Here is an 18,306-nt window from a genome sequence, read left to right as displayed (position 1 = left end):
ACTGCTCCTCTGATGCTGCTTGGCCTGCTGTGTTCATCCAGCTTTACACCTTGTTATCTCAGATTCTCCAGCATCGGCAGTTCCTACTATCTCTGTCGAAAGTAATTAACCGGTTTCAAACACTTTGGAAAATCCTAAGGATAAAGCATAAATAAACAAATGTTTGTTCTATCATTTTACACTCAAAACACAACCTTCTTACAGAACCGTAAAATAATTAACACACTGAAAAGACGTGTTTAAAAAATCACTAAAATATTTTGACTCTAACACTCTAAATATCAGCTTTCGATCTCTGTCACTTTACCCCAGATGCCATTATGAAAGTCACGAGTAATTTTCTTTTCTAATGGGGCACTGAACATTATCAAGGCTACTGTAGTGCAAGGTACTATAATTACAGACACTTACGGCAAAATTGCAAGAGCTGAAGATCCGGGGGGCATTCCACTTTTCTCTCCAGCTAGACTCTGACAGAGCTGATGAACAGCCGCCTTTGCCATGCCATAGCCCACCATCCCTAAAGAAAAACCAGAGAATTTAAAAACTAAACTTTACTGTGGTCAAATTCACTTCAAGTAGAAGGGAAAGATCTTTGTGAAACTTTAAAGAGCATCTCTGTACTCAAACAACTATTAGTGTGTTTTTCTCAAACTGATTTTGTATGAAATAATCTTCTCATAAACTGATGAATGGTTTCATTGTGAACTGTATTTTAGAGTTGCTCAACATATGGCGTGTTCACTTTGTTCTGTTCTCTGCTGAGGGCAATGACACAGTTTCAAACTTTCCAAGTTTACCAAACTTTCATACCAGGGTTCCTTGACACTGACAGTTTTTGATACTTTGCCCATGCATTGACTAAGCAGTAAACATCAGCTGCTTATTCAGCATCACAGGCAAATATCAAGCTGTCTTTACCAGACATCCACAATTTCTAGGAGTTGTACTTGGATTTAAGTTATCTAATCAGATGACTGGGGTTTTGCACACCGAGTATCAAATTGAAATAGTACACAGGATGAAGGAAATATCAAAAACAGGTTGTTATAATCTTGCATAATGTTTAAGTTTTCCAAAATGAAAGACAAACAATGATGATCATTTACTCTTGTTCTGATGAGGTGGATCCTCGGCTTCAGTTCAACAATTTTAGACCACGATCCCTCTTGTCCATTTTGATACATCCTCGCTCATGTTGGCACCTTGTTTTCACACTTCTGCTTTCAGTTAAAGCTGGCCTTCATTCTGCTATTAGCACCAACTCTGAACTCACAAGCATGATATGCCCTTTGCTGTCTTGTTCCCTGGCACCTTTGATCTCTAATCTGCCCTGCCCTCTAGCTTTTGCTTTGTTCCATTTTCATCTCCCCCGTTTAAAAACAGCATAAATCACACCAAACTTCCATCTCTTTTTCATTCTGAAGAAGTCACACCGGATTTGAAATATTAACTATTTTTCTCTCTCCCCAAAAGGCTGCCAGACATGCTGGCTTTCTCCAGCATATTCTGTTTTTATTTAGGCAGTGTCTGTTGACACCCAGTGTTGCTCACAAATGCATGTGTATGGTAATCCAGAGACGAGGATGTGTACATGACTAGAAAAAGGGCAAAACTCAACCTCCTTTTGGGAAATAAGGCAGGGCAAGTGACTGAAGTGCTAGTGGGGGAGCACATTGGGACTAGTGACCACAATTCTATTAGTTTTAAAATAGTTATGGAAAGGATAAGTCTGGTCCACAAGTTAAAGTTCTAAATTGGGGCAAGGCCAATTTTGATGGTATTACACAGGAACTTTCAAAAGTTGATTGGGGAAGGTTGTTCGCAGGTAAAGACTTGCCTGGCAAATGGGAAGCTTTCAAAAACAGACAACACGAGTTCAAAAACAGTATGTTCTTACTAGAGTGAAGGGCAAGGCTGGCACAAATAGGGAACATTGGATGACATAAGATATTAAGGCGCTGATCAAGTGAAAGAGGGAGGCATATGTCAGCTGTAATCAAGTGAATCCCTTGAGGAGTATAGTGGGTGTAGGAGTACAAACAAGAGGGAAATCAGGAGGGCAAAAAGGGGACACGAGATCACTTTGGTAGATAAGGTAAAGGAGAATCTAGAGATTCTACAAGTATATTAAGGGCAAAGGAATTACTAGGGAGAATAGGGTCCCCTTAAATATCAACAAGGTCATCTACTTGTGGAGCTACTGGAGATGAGTGAGAACCTAAATGAATATTTTTTCTCAGTATTTACTGTGGAGAAAGACACGGAAGCTAGGGAACTTGGGAGGAGTAAATAGTGAGGTCTTGAAAAGAGTCCACATTACAGAAGAGGTGATGCTGGACGTATTAAAACACAAAGGTAGATAAAATCCCCAGGACCTGATCAGTTGTATTCCAGGATATTGTGGGAAGCTACGGAAAAATTGCAGGGTCCCTAGCAGAGATATTTGTATCATCAACAGCCATGGGGTTAGGTGCCAGAAGGCTGCAGGGTGCCTAATGTTGTGCCATTATTTAAGAAAGGCTGCAAGGAAAAGCCAGGGAATTCAGTCCAATAAGCCTACCGTTAGTGGTGGGCAAGTTGTTAGAGGGGATTCTGAGAGACAAGATCTACATACAATTGGAAAGGCAAAAACCGATTAGGGATAGTCAGCACAGCTTTGTGCATAGGAAATAGTGTCTCACAAATTTGATTCAGTTTTTTTGAAGAGGAGACCAAGAAGATAAATAAAGGCAGAACGGTAGATGTTGGCAGATGGAGTTTAATTCAGATAAATGTGAGGTGTTGCATTTTTGTAAAACAAACCAGGGAAGGACAATACAGTTAATGGTAGGGCCCTGGGAATCTTGTCAAAACGAGTCACCTAGGGGAACACGTACAGAGTTCCTTGAAAGTGGCAGTACAGGGAGACAAGGTGGTGAAGGCAGCGTTTACACACTTACCTTCAATTGATCAGAGCATTAAATACTGGAGTTAGGACGTCGTATTAAAGCCACATGGAGTACTGCATATAATTCTGGTTGCCCTGCTAAAGGAAGGATGTTATTAAATTTGAAAGGGTGCAAAAATGATTTACAAGGATGTTACTGAGACTGGAAGGTCTGACTTATACGGAGAGGCTGGACCTTTTTTCCTGAAGCATAGGAGGCTGAGGAGTGACCTTACAGAGGTTTGTAAAATCATGTGATGTTAGGTATGCTGAATAGCCAAGGTCTTTTCCCAAGGTAGGGGAGTCTAAAACTAGAGGGCATAGGTTTAAGGCAAGAGGGGAAACTTTCACACAGAGGGTGGTGCATCTATGAAATGAGCTGCCAGAAGAAGTGGTAGGAGGTGGGTACAGTTACAACATTTAAAAGACATTTGGACAGGTATATGGATCATGGATAGAAAAAGTTTAGAGGGATATGGGTCAAATGCAGGCACATGAGACTAGTTCAGTTTAGGAAACCTGGTGAGCATGAAAAGTTGGGCCAAAGAGTCTGTTTCTGTGCTGTATGCCTCTATGACTTTGAGAAATTCTGAAAGATTACATAAAAATTTCAATGACATCATACGCAAAGGAATTTGTATGCGTGTGTAGGAAAGTGAAGATGGGGCATTGAAATGGAGTTCAGCAGGGGTGTGACAGAGAGCAAGGACGGCGGGAGGGGAGCGAGGACATCAGATTAGGAATGGGTGGAGTCAAGATGCGAAGCCCCTCTCTCTTCCATCTTTCCCCTCCCTCCCCCAATCACAGCTGGGGTGACTTTAAAGCCAAACCCATTTAAATGCACATCTGTAAATTTAAGCAGTACACAGTGCACACGGTGTCAATAAACACGGTATTTTATTTATTTTTCAGGTTTCTTTCCCAAATCAAAAAAGGAAAAGGGAAGAAAAGGTCAAAGGAAAGATTATTTTAAAAATTGTGAAATCTAGAGATGAAACTGTATTATGCATCAGAGGTGGATAATGACATGACTATCACCATTCACAGAGTACAGTAAAGCAGAACATCAATTATCACATTTTTAATTTAAATTAAAATTGTGGTACATTTTAACCCAGGAGTAAAAAAAAACAGAAAAAAACTGGCAAACAAGACATATTGGTCCAACTCATCTCGTATACTTCAAAATTGATGTCCAGTGAATTTATTTCCCACAATTACTATTTTTACCTCTCTGGGAATAAAACAAATGAGAAATCGGTTTTGAAACCAAGGTAAATGCAACATGCTTTATAATATTTCTTGTAATGGAATTTACTATTGTTTTGATCCCAGTTGTTATTACTGGACAAGTCAGACCCCAGACTGAAACTTGGCTTGATGGATCATATTGTGTTTTGGTTTTAACAAGGTAGTGTCTCACTGAAACATAAGTACATAATCTTATGGATTTTGTGTTAAAAATAAAACAAGTCTGTTAGTCAAAAGAAATGAAGATAACTAGGAAGAACCGAACTATTTATGTATAACATTAATGCAAATATTTTTAAACACACATTAGAACAGTAATCCCATTAATCCCAAAACCATTCCTTAGTAATTCCAAAAAAACTTCCAAATCCCTTGCGTAGTACCCAAAAGCTCCCATTGTACAGTTCTCACACCAGAATCCATAAATTTTTCTTTAACACTTCAATATGACTTAAAACCCTTAGATTAGAACTTCTGATAGCTTGCTTACATGTAGCTATCATACACCTGAGTAACCTCTAGGGTTTTAGCCTAACACTTTTGGTTCAGGACTATCACCGACTCTTTTCAAAAGGAAAATTTATTTTTACTATATTCTCCGGTTCTCAGGGCCATTGCTGTATATGTCTACCTCCTTGGAGGGACTTCCCAAAACAATGTATAACTGAAACAAAAGTCTCTCTCCACACTATGTATACTTAAGCCTTAAGCTTCAAATAAACTTGTAGTCCAGAAATGTCTAACGGAAGCCTTGAGGAACACTTATCTACCTTGCTAAACTGTAAAATCCTAAAATAAACAAAACCTATTATTGCTGTTAAAGTCGCTGTCTCAAAATTATTTTAAAAGAAATCACTATTCCTACTCTAAGTTAATTATTGACTTCAGACACACAGGAAACACAAATGCTACTAACTCAAAATCCAAAAGCCCAAAACTTAAAAATAATTGCTATTAAATATACATATAAATCACACAGTTCATATATCCTGCGTGGAAATCTAATACAACAATTAACAATTTTCATACTTTGCTACTAAAAACAAGCAATTCCTCATGTCCCAACACCAAAGGTAGCAACTGATTACTTTTTTTTAAGCAGGCAATCCAAATTGGTGACACTGTGCATTACAAAATAAGTCAAAATTCTCTCGGTTCAATAGTGCTCCTCTTCTGCTGATTAGATACCAGGTCAAACTTTGAACTCTACAGATCTAAAAGTGCTGTCTCGTTCAAAATTTAACCCTTCAACCTATGTCCCCCTTGAAGAAAAGTTTGCAGATTTTAATGAGTTAAACTTTCAACTAAACTATAGAAACAACCACCATAATGCCATGCATTGCTAAAAATTGTAGATTATGTTTGTAAAACTCTCATAGAAAACAAGAATTATAAAGCAACCACATAAATTTATTCAATCATTTTATACTTTGCACATTCTCTATCGAGGAATCAATAAAATGGGTTTTCTCAAAAAAATATGCTGATTATGATAACAGAAATATGGAGCATGATTTTGGTTTGATTTTGTTTTTTAATGTAGGAATCCTACTGAAGCTAAATTAAATTAGTAAAATTTGCAAAGTAATTCTGTTAATTATTAAACTGAGATACACATTTACTTTGATGGATTTAAATTTTGATTGATGTTCTGTCAAACACATATTGAAGAGCAGAATCTCAGAATTGTTACAGTACAGAAGGTGGCCGTTCAGTCCAACATGTCTGCATCAGCTTTGAGTTCCACTCTCTAGCTCTTTCCCCCGTACCCTGCACACTGTTTCTATTTAACTAACAAACAATCTAACGCCGCCTTAATGCCTCAGCTGAACCTGCCTCCTTCCAGACCCAAACACCTTGCTGTATGAAAAAGTTTCTTCTTGCTACTTTTACAAAGCACTTATGAGTCTATAACAATGGGCACAGGGTTAAGAGACATACAGCACAGAAACAGACACTTCGGTCAAACCTGTCCGTGCCGACTGTGAGAGAGAACAGTTTCTCCCTCACTACTCTATCCAGACCCTAATGATTTTTTAAGCTTCTATCAAACCTCCTCCTAGTCTTCTCTTCTCAGAGGAAAAACAGCCCCACCTTTCCCAATCTACCTTCAGAACCGAAGTTCCTCATCCCTGGAATCACTGTCATAAACCTCCTCCATACGCTCTCAAAATATATGGAGATGCACTATCTGGAAATATGGTGAAGCAGGTTCATTCAAGGCGGCTTTGGATGATTATTTGGATTTTAAAAAATGGTTATGAGGAAAAAACAAGAGATTGGCACTAGATAAATGATGCTCATTTAAAGAGCTGGTGCAGACACAATGGGCCAAATGGCCTCCTTCTGCACTGCAAGGCTTCTATGATATTATGTTCCTAACATTTCTACAATGTAGCACCCAGAACAGTACACAATTCTCCCTTTGAGGTCTAATTCGTGACTTGATCAGGAAATTCAATTAAATTTGAAACATTTGTGGGTTTTACTTTAACATACATTTTATTTAGAGCTCAGCAAACAATACTTACATTTCTTTGGGCCCAATTTCTTTTCCTTAAAACAATAATTTCTCAGCATGCCTTGTTAAATTGGTTTAACCATGTGAAATCACCAGGGAGACACAGTAAGGTCAGAGAAAACTCATTGTATTTGACAATTTGCTGCTGGTCAATCAATCGCGTTCAGAGATTTTGCATCCAACCCAGGTTACATTACATGTCATTGTGATTGTTTCAGTATATTCCATCTTCTTGGAGGGATAACTCAGCCAGAGAATACAATTATTGTGTCCAGAATAGAGTGATCCACAATGCTAATATAAATAACTCGAACCACAGAACAGGGATCAAGTCAGATACAAAATATTTTAAAAATTCAATCCTGAACCCAACCTGCTGCAAAGTTTCCCACTTCCTGTTTTAGTAGGGGCCAGAGACCAAGCATTCACAATAGGAGGCTTGCTATTTAAATAACTTAGTGAATCTGCAAGCCTCAGATGATTCTCTCATTTGGCTTTAACATTAACCAGTCAGATTTCTCAATTTCCAGCACTGTTGAGGGCCAAGGCGAGCAGGAATGATAATGCCAGTCTGCCCAAGTTAACCTATTTCCAATAACATGCAATTAGAAGCATCTCTATCCATCACAGACAAGTATACAAATTAGCAACAGGAGTAGGCCATTCAGCCACTTGAGCCTGTTCTGCCATTTAATAAGATCATGGCTAATCTTTGTAGTCAGGTATTGGAAAGGTATGAAAAAAAAAATCAGGGTAGTTGTGGTGGGTGACTTCAACTTTCCTCTTATTGACTGGGACTCCCTGAGAGCCAGAGGCTTGGGTGGAGACCAATTTGTTGCATGTGTCCAGGAGGGCTTTTTGAGGCAGTATGTTGACAATACAACCAGAGAGAAGGCCATACTAGACTTGGTAATAGGGAATAAGTCAGGACAAGTGATCAATGTTTCAGTAGAAGAGCATTTTGAGCTTAGTGACCATAACTCCATAAAATTGAGTAGTCATGGACAAGGACAAGAGTGGCCCTCAGATGAAGGTCCTTAATTGGGCAAGCACCAATTACGTCCAAATTAGACAGGAACTGGAGAATGTGGATTGGGAGCAGTTATTTGAGGGCAAATCTACATCTGGCATGTGCGAGGCTTTTAAAGACCAGTTGATTAAAGTGCAGGACATGCATGTCCCTGCAAAACTGAAGGATAGGCTAATGGCAGGATTCAGGAACCATGGATGACAAGGGAAATTATAAGCTTAATCAAAAGGAAAAAGGAAGCATACGCTAGGTCTAGGCAGCTTTAAACTAACGAAGCCATTGGGGAGTATAGAGAAATTAGGAAGGAACTTAAACATGGAATTAGGAAGACTAAAAGGGGCCACAAAATGTCTTTACCAAATAGGGTCAAGGAAAATCCCAAGGCTTTTAATGCATATATTAGAAGAAAGAGGGTAACAAGGGAAGGAGTAGGCGCACTCAAGGACAAAGGTGGGAAGTTATGTTTGGAGCCACAGGAAGTGGGTGAGATCCTTAATGAGTACTTTGTATCAGTATTCACCAAGGAGAAGGACATGACTGATGCTGAGGTCAGGGATGAGTATGTGAATACTCTAGAGAATGTCAATATATTGAAGGAGGAAGTTTTGGGTATCCTAAATTGTACAAAGGTAGACAGGTTCCTAGGGCCAGATGGGATCTATATCAGGTTACTGCAAGAGGCAAGGGAAGAAATAGCTGGGGCATTAGCAGACATCTTCACATCCTCTTTGATCACAGGTGAGGTTCCAGAGCACTGGAGATTAGCCAATGTTGTTCCCTTGTTTAAGAAAGGAAGCAGGGATAACCCAGGAAAACATGGGCCAGTGAGCCTAACGTCTGTCATGGGGAAGCTCTTGGAAAAGATACTGAGGGACAAAATATATGCACATTTGGAAGAAAATAGAATAATTAGTGACAGGCAGCACGGTTGTGTGTGGAGAAGGTCATGTCTCACCAACCTGATTGAATTTTTTGTAAGAGGTGACAAAGATAATTGATGAGAGAAGGACTGTGGATGTAGTGTATATGGACTTTAGTAAGGCATTTGATAAAGTCCCACATGGCAGATTGATACAAAAAGTAAATTCACATGGGATTCAGGGTGGGCTGGTTTGGTGGATACAAAACTGGCTTGGTCATAGAGGACAGAGGGTAGCGCTGGAAAGGTGTTTTCAGAATGCAGACTGGTAACTACTGGTGTTCCACAGGGATCAGTCTTAGTTTATATATACTACAAACAACAGAGGACCTATCTGGAGGAAAATGCGAGTGGTCTGATAAGTAAGTTTGCAGATGAACGAAGATTGGTGAAGTTGCTGATAGCACCGACAATTGTGAAAGGATACAACAGGATATAGATAGATTAGTGACTGGGCACAGAAACAGCAGATGGAGTTTAATCCAGACAAATGTGAGTTGATGCATTTTGAAGGATCAAATTTAGGTGCGAATTATACTGTAAATGGCAGAACTCTTAAGAACATTAATATACAGCACAGACAGATCTGGGCATGCAGGTCCACAGTTCCCTAAAAGTGGCAACACAGGTAGTCAAGGTGATTAAGAAGGCATATGGCATGCTTGCCTTCATCAGCCAAGGCATGGAGTATAAGAGTTGGCAAAACATGTTGCTACTATATAAAACCCTTGTTAGGCTGCATTTGGAGTACTGTGTGCAGTTTTGGTCACCACACTACCAGAAGGACGTGGAAGCTTTGGAGAGAATGCACAGAAGGTTCAGAAGGATGTTGTCTGGTCTCGAGGGCATTGGTTTTGAGAAAAGGTCAAAAAGACTAGGATTGTTTTCACTGGAAAGATGGCGACTGAGGGGAGACCTGATAGAGGTCTACAAGATTATGAAAGGCATAGATAGGGTGGATAGTCAGAGGCTTTTTCCTAGGGTTGAAGTTTCAATTACAAAGGGGCACGGGTTCAACGTCAGAGGGGGAAGGTTTAAGGGAGATGTGTGAGGGAAGTTTTTCACGCAGAGAGTGGTAGGAGCCTGGAACACACTGCCAGAAGAGGTGGTGGAAGCAAGCATGTTGGTGACATTTAAGAGGCATCTGGATGGTTACGTGATTAGGGAGGGAATACAGAGATACAGGCCGAATTAGGGCAGAAGGTTTGTTTTTTAGTTTAGTTAGGGCATGATGATCTGCACAGGCTTGGAGGGGCAAAGGGCCTGTTCCTGTGCTGTCCTTCCCTTATGTTTTTTGTATGTTCTTGATCTGTTTGCAATATCAAATCCACATGTCCACATGCCCACATACTCCTGAAGCCCCATCAACTCCTCACTTAACAAGATCTATGTACCTCAGCCTTAAAATATTTAAAGATTCTACTTTCATCACATTTTCAGGAAGAGAGTTCCTGAGTGCACAACGTTCCAAGAAAAGATATCGCTAAATCTCTGTTTTTAACGAGTGACTCTGGATGTTTAAACAATGATTTTCTCGATCGTGATAGTTCTTGATTGTCCAGCAACAGGAAACATTTGTTCCACATTTACCCCTGTCAAAACTCCTCAGCAATTTGTGTCCATCAGTCAGGTCACCTCTACTGTTCTAAGTCCAATGGATACATGTCTAGCCTGTCCACCCTTTCTTCATAAGACAACTCACAAATTCTAGGCATTAGTCTAGTAATCTTCTCCAAACTGCCTTTGCCATCCTTCCTTAGATAAGGAGACCAATACTGTTCACAAAAGTCCAGATGCATTCTCACCATTACCCTGTGTAACTGAAGCACAACTTCCCAACTTTAGTATTCAATTCTCCTTGCGATAGAATGTTATCATTTATTAACTTTCTTAATTCCTTGCTGTACCTGCATATTAAACTGACCTAACATTCCCTGATTGCCGTTACCTCCAAACCCCTGACCTAATTTTGACTCCACACGCCCACTCTCACAAATCACACTTTACCCAACCCCTGCTTCACAATTTCTACCCTGGAACCTAGAAACCACGTATCCCTAGTTATGGCCTTTTCTGACATGCTTCCCACCTAACAGGTAGCATCGCCTGCCATGAATCTCAGCATCCAGGTAAGGAATTACTTGAAAAAAAAATTCCACAGTCACTAGGGAACCCAGCCTACAATGAAATCCCAACAGAAATCTCTGTGCTCTCTCCTCCGTTCCTGTGTTTGGAAATCCCATCCCAGAAAATGAGGGCTAATGTTTCAGTTCACTTGTCCATTTACAGTCTACAAATTATTCCATTTACCATAAGGGCTCAATGTCTCAAATAATCTAAGTGTCTTTTCACAATTAGTTAGAATATAAATAAAAATGTACATAGCACAATCCCACATTATCCAGTTTTGTCCCATTATGGAAACTGGATCTGCATAATGAATTAAATGAGCCTAATTTCAGCCAGAATTTTGTATTCAGGAACAGAATCCTAATACAAAATTGAATATTCACAAAAAGTATTAAAATTAATAAACAAACAAGCAATCTCTTTGCACATGTTATGACATCATCAGGACAGTTGTGACTTTAACTGGGCTCTCTGGCCCAGGAATAGGGACACTACCAATGTCCATAAGAGCCCATTCGTTTAACAGTTCCAGGAATTACATCCAGTACTGCACAGATATATTGTTTTTAAACTAACCTGTTTGGACACATTATGACACATCTCTGTGACATGCCAGACTCGAAAGCAAAATGTGAACCAGTACCACTGGCCCATCTGCCCCCTGAAAATTACTTCAGCTAGCTTGATCACAGATCTTTTGGTTCAGAGACAGAGACAATCCCACTGCACCACAAGATACTTCAGGAGATTCATTACATTGAATATAGTGAACAGATATAAGTGCTAACTTCAGCTTATGTGTCAAGGGGTAATAGGAGAAGCTTTGCTCACCTGTTGTACCCTTCAAAGCAGGACTTGCTCCTGTCAGTGTCAACAAGCCATCGGCTTTCAGATGTTTTGTAGCTAAATGACTGGAGATTGTTGATGTCCACACACTCTGTTTCCACATCAACTCAGCATTTTTAAAAAGAGCTTTGAAAAATGAATATCAGATACTGATTACTTCCAAATGTTCAATATAAACTAAGGAAAAACTGCAGCAAAACAAAGAGAGAAAAGAGATCACATCTTTGGAGTATCATCAAATTATTTTTATATCATTACAAGGTTTTTTTCATCTTTATTGGTACTTAACAAATAAGTCTGGATTACTTCTATTTACATATGTCTGTAATTAACCATCAAAAAGTATTTATGAAATATATTTACCATTATTTTCTGTGCTAAAGCTTATAATTGGTCAGTTGTAAGTGGACAAAATTTCCAATTGCATATCATGGGCAAACAATGCCAACTCAAGGTCAATAAATACAACAGTTCATGTTTCCTTGCATAAGTACCCTACTAGAAATGGGATTTTTGGATTAATCCATAGTACTGAATAAAGGAGTGTGCAGTTTAAAGAATCTGTAAGACGTAATTGTGAAAAATAGAACTCACCAACATACGTTCATTCAACTACATGAGATCTCAGAATAATATAGAAATTGCTTAAGTTTTCTTAGTTTATAGAACTATAAAATATGAACATAAGCTTTAACAAAATGCAATATAGACTTACACGTTGCCTTTGCACTGCCACCAGCCCATCCTCCTGCTACGCAAATAATGGCATCCACCTTCTGTTCCCCAAGAAGACTGGCAACCTCTGTGGTAACCTGTGGCAATGCAAGGCATTTGCAAAATGTCAATCCCCAATGTCTAATTCATCTAACCCTGTGGAAGGCCCGACATTAAAAGCTACAACTAAGGTCCAATGTAGTCTACCTGGATCTGCCAGCAGCATTCACTGCAGTAATTATTACCTGCTCCGCCTGCTCAGTGAAGGACTCGCTCGTTTTCACGATGATATTTGCATTCGCTTCTTCATTAGACATGAGGTCAATGGAGGCAACCCACTGCAACCGAGAAAAGTTATCAGACAGTGAAGGAGATGGTGATTTAGGTTCGGACAGAAATGAAACTCCGGCACAATGTGAAAGTCACGGCCTGTTTGTGAACCCAGCCACAGCTTCACTCGTCACTGTGTTTAATGCAGTGCAAGTGCCGCCGATTATCTTTTAATTCATTGTAACATGTGGCAAAGTGACAGGTTGTGACCTGAAACGACGAACTGCATTGTTTTCACTACCCACCTCCCAATACATTATCTCCCGGTGTGCCTGCGAGTTCCTCGTTGCTGAAACTTACCCAGTGTTTAGATTTAAAAAACTCAACACATTTAGTGCCCAGAGCTCCCTTTCCTCCATACACGATGACTCTATGAGCTGCTGCCATTGCTGTTTTTCTCTCTGTCTGAAAACTGATCAGCTCCCAACGCCCTTACTCTCTCAAACTGACCACAAGCCTCCTCCAATCATCAGCCCAAGACCTACAATAAAATAGACAGTCTAAGCAGTCTGCGACAAGAAATATCTTGTTCTAGCACCACCCTCCCTCCGGAGGTCTCACTACAGACGAAAAGACACATTTTAACAAGTGGCTAACCATCTGACAAGTGTGCTGGAAAAAAAAGTCATATTTCCACTGTCTGTTCTCCTCACAGATACTTGCTTAAATAAACTTGTAAGGATACCCTGGGTGCACCCAGTTCCATTAAATAAAACAAAAGTGCACCCTTTTTAAAACTCATTGAGTTGATGCAGATGGAGACCATTCAGTCCCTGACATATGCAAAGGCTCTCTGAGCATTTTGACTGATTGTCAATCTCCTATCTTTTCTGCATTGTTTCCCACATTGTTTCTGTAGTGATTGTAACAAGGTCAGCCTGGTGGACCTCATAGAATATGATTAGGGCTGTTAATATGGTCCAATTAGGGAGCCCTGGCTGACAGATGAGAACAGGAGTGTCAGACATCCTGTTCACTCTGAGAGCAGGCTCTGAAGGAGCTGGATCAGTATGAAGAACGCTCCATATGTAAATAAAGGATGACTTGGTGACAGTATACCAGCCTCTGTGGAGTTATTTCAGTGGTGACAAGAGAAAAGCATGGTCCTGTAGAAATTCACTCGCAGCAGTTGTCTTTGAGTTATGGTAAGCATTTCTGGCATCATGCCGTTATTTGGGAAACTTGACTTGTTCGATCCTGCTATTGAAGGCTGTGGAAAGAATGTATTACTTTTTCCGGGCAAATAACTTTGGGGCAGATGAAAAGCAACGAATAATTCTCCTGACAGTTTGTGGATCTGCAATTTTTTCCAGTTATTAGGAGCCTAACTTTCCCTTAGGCAGTAGATACTAAAACCTTTCAAGAGTTTTTGGATTTAATTAAGGAGCATTATGACCCCAAACCTCCTGAAATGCTAAGTGCATATAATTACAAGTTGGAACACTGTCTGGGAGGCCAAGTAGCAAATGCGGATGCAGTGAGCAGCCTCCCGCTGGCAGATACACTACCGATGGTACCACCACTGGAAAAGTTTGTTCTGGTTTTAAATCTTCTGGGCACACTTCCAGTCACAGCTGACAATACCAGACTTTGGACACAGAAGGATCCAGTCCTGGCAAAACAGAATCAGCTGGTAGTGGGGTTGGGTGGACTGGGGAGCAAAGGGCCATCACAACCAGAACTGAAACCTTTTTAGACCCAGAGAGACCAGATCACAGTAGAGGCTGGCATATTATTTATGGGGAGCAAGAATGATTGTCCCAAGCAAAGGTCCTGCCAGATAGTGGCTGAACTCCACAAGAGTCATTCAGAGGTTTCCAAAATGAAGATGTTGGCAAGAAGTTATGTCCAGTGACCAGGATTGGATGCAGACATAGCTGCATTGGTGGGGCACTGCCAGACTGCCAACAAGGACAAAGACAAAATTACTGCTAGCAAATCCCTGACATTTGTGGAAATGGCCAGGTAAACTCGGTTACACTTCAACTATGCAGGTCCTTTCGTGCATTCAATATTCTTCATCGTTGTGGACACCCACTCAAAATGGCTGGATGTGCATAGAGTTCATTCGTCAAACACTGGGATGATGACAGAAATACTGCGTGCATCTTTGGAATACACGGACTCTCAGAGGTGTTGGTCGCAAATAACAGGCCAGCATTTACAAGTGGGCATTTGAGTATTTCCTAAAATCGAGTGGTAATTGACATACAAGGACAGCTCCATACCCTCCATCATCTAATGGTCTGGCAGAAAGGGCAGTCCAAACATTGAAGGCAGGCTTACAGAAATAGCCTACAGCTTCACTCGACACCAAACTGTGCTGGTTCTTGTTTGATTATAGGACAACCCCTCATGCAACTACAAGGATAGCTCCAGCAGAGTTGCTAATGGGGAGAAGACTCTGCACCAGGTTAAATCTGATCTTCCTGGACCTGGAGGGTGGGGAGGGTGAAATGGCATCAGGAACGTCAATGCCAGACCCAAGACTCTGCTAAGCAAGAGAGACAGATTACTTCAGGACAAAGTTCGGTATAGGAACGATGGGAATGGCCCTGCATAGGTAAGAGACATGGTCGATGTGACGTCAGGTCCACTAATGTATAAAGTTCGGGTAGGTAGATCAGTCCTGAACAAGCAAATGGACGATATGAAAGCTGCAAACTTGCAAACAGTGTGGAAGCAAAACGTGCCCAGCTCCTCCACAGCCATTCCAACTGTTCTGGAACCCATGGGTTCTCCTTCTCCTTCAAGCGTTGATATGTTTTCAAAATGTAGTTACCCAATGTCTACTATATTGATAAGGAGCCAACTACAGTGTTTTCATTAGTGAAAGAAAGTGCAATATTATAATATGCTAACGTTGAGAAAAATAACAAAGAAATTCAAAATCAAACATAGATAGACACAAATGCAACGTTAAGAAGAGATAGGGCTCAGTACAAAAGGAAGATTTACAAAAGAAAACTTTGCAGTCTTTAGGGGGTCCGTGGGTATAAGATTTTAACCTGAAACCATGGTTGTTTATTCAGCATCTTTTATCTTCATCAACAGCAAATATCTGAATTCTCACTGTTCTGACATTTCTTTTTAATCAGTTGTATCACTGGGCACTTTTCCTTCTCAGAACATCAAGAGAGAACTTTCTCTAGTTCTGCAGTCACAAATCCATCTCTTCTACTCTGCCAAGGACACATGCTGAAAGACAAGCTGGTTTGTATATTTGAAAGCTTGGGTTCATTGTTTTTCAGGCTTGGTAACAACAGGTCATTTCTTTCATCTCCTTACAGATGTAAACCAAAACAGAGATTTTTGTTTGGGTGAACTAGTTTCAATTTCTTTTGATAAAATATTAATTCCAAGTTCAGATAAACTCTTGCAGCATTGCTGGCATTCCTCCAGATATTGGATACCGCAGTGACCCAATTGGCCTTCTTTAATGAAGCTAGCATAGTTTGGTGCCTTGGTCTCTTTCAGCCGTCCTAAATAAGGAATACAGCCTTTCTCTCCACCAACCAGGCCACCAGAACTTCAGGTCCCTGTCACAGAATCGTGATGCCAAATTGCCTCATTCAGCATGGCCTTTGCATTTGTACACCAACACATGAAGGGCAGTTCCTGGATTATAGTGTTTAAAATGGTGCATAGCTGGGGTTTAAATCATAGAATTCCTACAGTGTGGAAACTGGCCATTCGGCCCAACAAGTCCACACCGCCCCTCTGAAAAGCATCCCACCCAGACCCATTCTTCTACCTTTTCCCTATACCCTGGCATTTCCCATTTCGAATCCATCTAACTTACACACCCCTGGACACTACAGTCAATTTAGCATGGCCAATCCACCTAACCTGCACATCTTTGGACTGTGGGAGGAAACCAGAGCACCTGGAGGAAACCCATGCAGACATGGGGAGAATGTGCAAACTCCACACAGACAGTCACCCAAGGATGGAATCAAACCCAGGTCCCTGGTGCTGAAAGGCAGCAATGCTAATGACTGAGCCACCATAGTGCAAATGTGTTGAATGCTGGAAGAACCTGGGAGCTCTGCCTCTGTGTAAGAGTGGTGCCTTGGAATCATAGTTAATAACGTGAGCAGGAAGGAGAATTGTGGGAGGAAAGTCACCAGGATACTCACCGAAATTTACACTTAGCCAGAACACGAAAACTTCCAGCTTACTGTGTCTGCTGGATGCCTGCCAAACTTACAACTCCCTGCCACTACAATATGTCCCCCATCACTGTATTGGGTAGACAGATAGAATTGCTACTTTATGTTTTAATCAAACTTTGTGTAGGACAAGCTGTGTCAAAAATAATTAAATTTTCTAATAATTATTGCATATCACACTAACTAAACAAAATAATTTCCTTCCTGAAAGGTATAAAAGTTGAAGTTCAACTTTATTAAACAGCTCTATTCTTCAAATGTACAAATTACAGTTTGCTTGTGATTCATCAGATTAATTTACACCATGATTGATCAACTGTGTTAGAACTGCATTTAGATTAGTTACATAACTTTAATGTATCCAGGCTGGAGAGGTGATGGTCAATTAGACGGTTTTTCTAAAATTTTTATTTTGGTAATGGAACTTTTACAAAACAAGGATTGAAAGGGAAGTTGCAGAATTTGGTAGTTACTAATATCCTTTAAGCAAAATAGCTACTATTGTGTCAAAGTTATTTTATTTGGTATTTGCCACAGTGCCTATCTTGTTGCAGAATTTTCATTATTTATACATCTCTTGATAAGCATAGGCAGTGAGAACAGCAACACAGTAACCTAGGAGATGGTCACATGTGCTGCTTTAAGATTCCTCTCCTAATGAATCACTAATAGTCAGATTACACATTCACTTACAGTGTTCATTTGATGAGGATTAACTTCTTAAAGAAAAATGCTTTTAAGTATCGCGAATCTAAAGTATTTGATTTGCTCCACGCTAAGATATTTTATGAGGATTCTGTAGCCACAATGAACTGGACTGTCTTCCTAAGAAAGAAGCATAGATCATAAAGATCAATATGAACACAATGGATTTTGGATTACACAGTGAAAGGTAAATTCTGAAATGAATAAGTAGGCTACTTGCTTACTTTTAAAATCTTACTTAGCCTTACTTTTAAGGCTACTTTCCTTAAATTCCCAATGTATTTTATAATCCCTATGAGAGGCAGGTTTTTGGCATGTGAGTAGGAGACCAGGATGGTCTGGTCTGCAAACAATTAAACTGAATTGTCTGACAGGAGGTGCATGCATTGTGAGACAAGGAAAAGATTGTCTGCTCTCTATTCAAAGAACTGAAAAACTGATGTCAACATTTATGTTTGAATTCCAGTATTTAATAATAAATATTTTAGTAAAATGTAGATCATTTGTAATTCCAAGGCAGTAGTATATTGGTATTGTCACTGGATTAGTGATTCAGAACTGCAGGTAAATGTTCTGTGGACATCAGTGTGCATCCCATTATAGCAGATGGTGAAATTTGAATTGAATATTTAAACATCTGGTATAAAAAGTTTGCTTAATGGCAACCTTGTAATCACTGTTGATTTTGTAAAAAAGGAAGTTTGGCTTGGTAGTGCCCTCTAGAGAAGGAAATCTGCCAACCTCACCTGGTCCATCCTA

The 18,306-nt window shown here is 40.0% G+C and overlaps 1 protein-coding gene across 1 annotated transcript in view; it reads right to left on the bottom strand.

Moving 5' to 3' along the window:
• LOC109938112 (dihydropteridine reductase) overlaps positions 1 to 13,161 on the bottom strand; it is a 16,235-nt gene extending 3,074 nt beyond the window's left edge. The window contains exons 1-5 of the mRNA XM_048593420.1: positions 12,971 to 13,161; positions 12,586 to 12,678; positions 12,342 to 12,438; positions 11,612 to 11,752; positions 412 to 520 (exon numbers count right to left, since the gene is read on the bottom strand). Coding sequence (XP_048449377.1) covers positions 412 to 520; positions 11,612 to 11,752; positions 12,342 to 12,438; positions 12,586 to 12,678; positions 12,971 to 13,057 — 527 coding nt within the window. The 5' untranslated portion in view covers positions 13,058 to 13,161. The remainder of the gene's footprint in view (positions 1 to 411; positions 521 to 11,611; positions 11,753 to 12,341; positions 12,439 to 12,585; positions 12,679 to 12,970) is intronic.
• Positions 13,162 to 18,306: the final 5,145 nt, after the last annotated feature.

The sequence above is a fragment of the Rhincodon typus genome, unplaced genomic scaffold (genome assembly GCF_021869965.1).
Source record: "Rhincodon typus isolate 14 unplaced genomic scaffold, sRhiTyp1.1 hic_rhity00002820, whole genome shotgun sequence".
NCBI lineage: Eukaryota > Metazoa > Chordata > Chondrichthyes > Orectolobiformes > Rhincodontidae > Rhincodon > Rhincodon typus.
The sequence above is the reverse complement of the archived record's forward strand: the minus strand, read 5'-3'. Positions and strand labels throughout refer to the sequence as shown.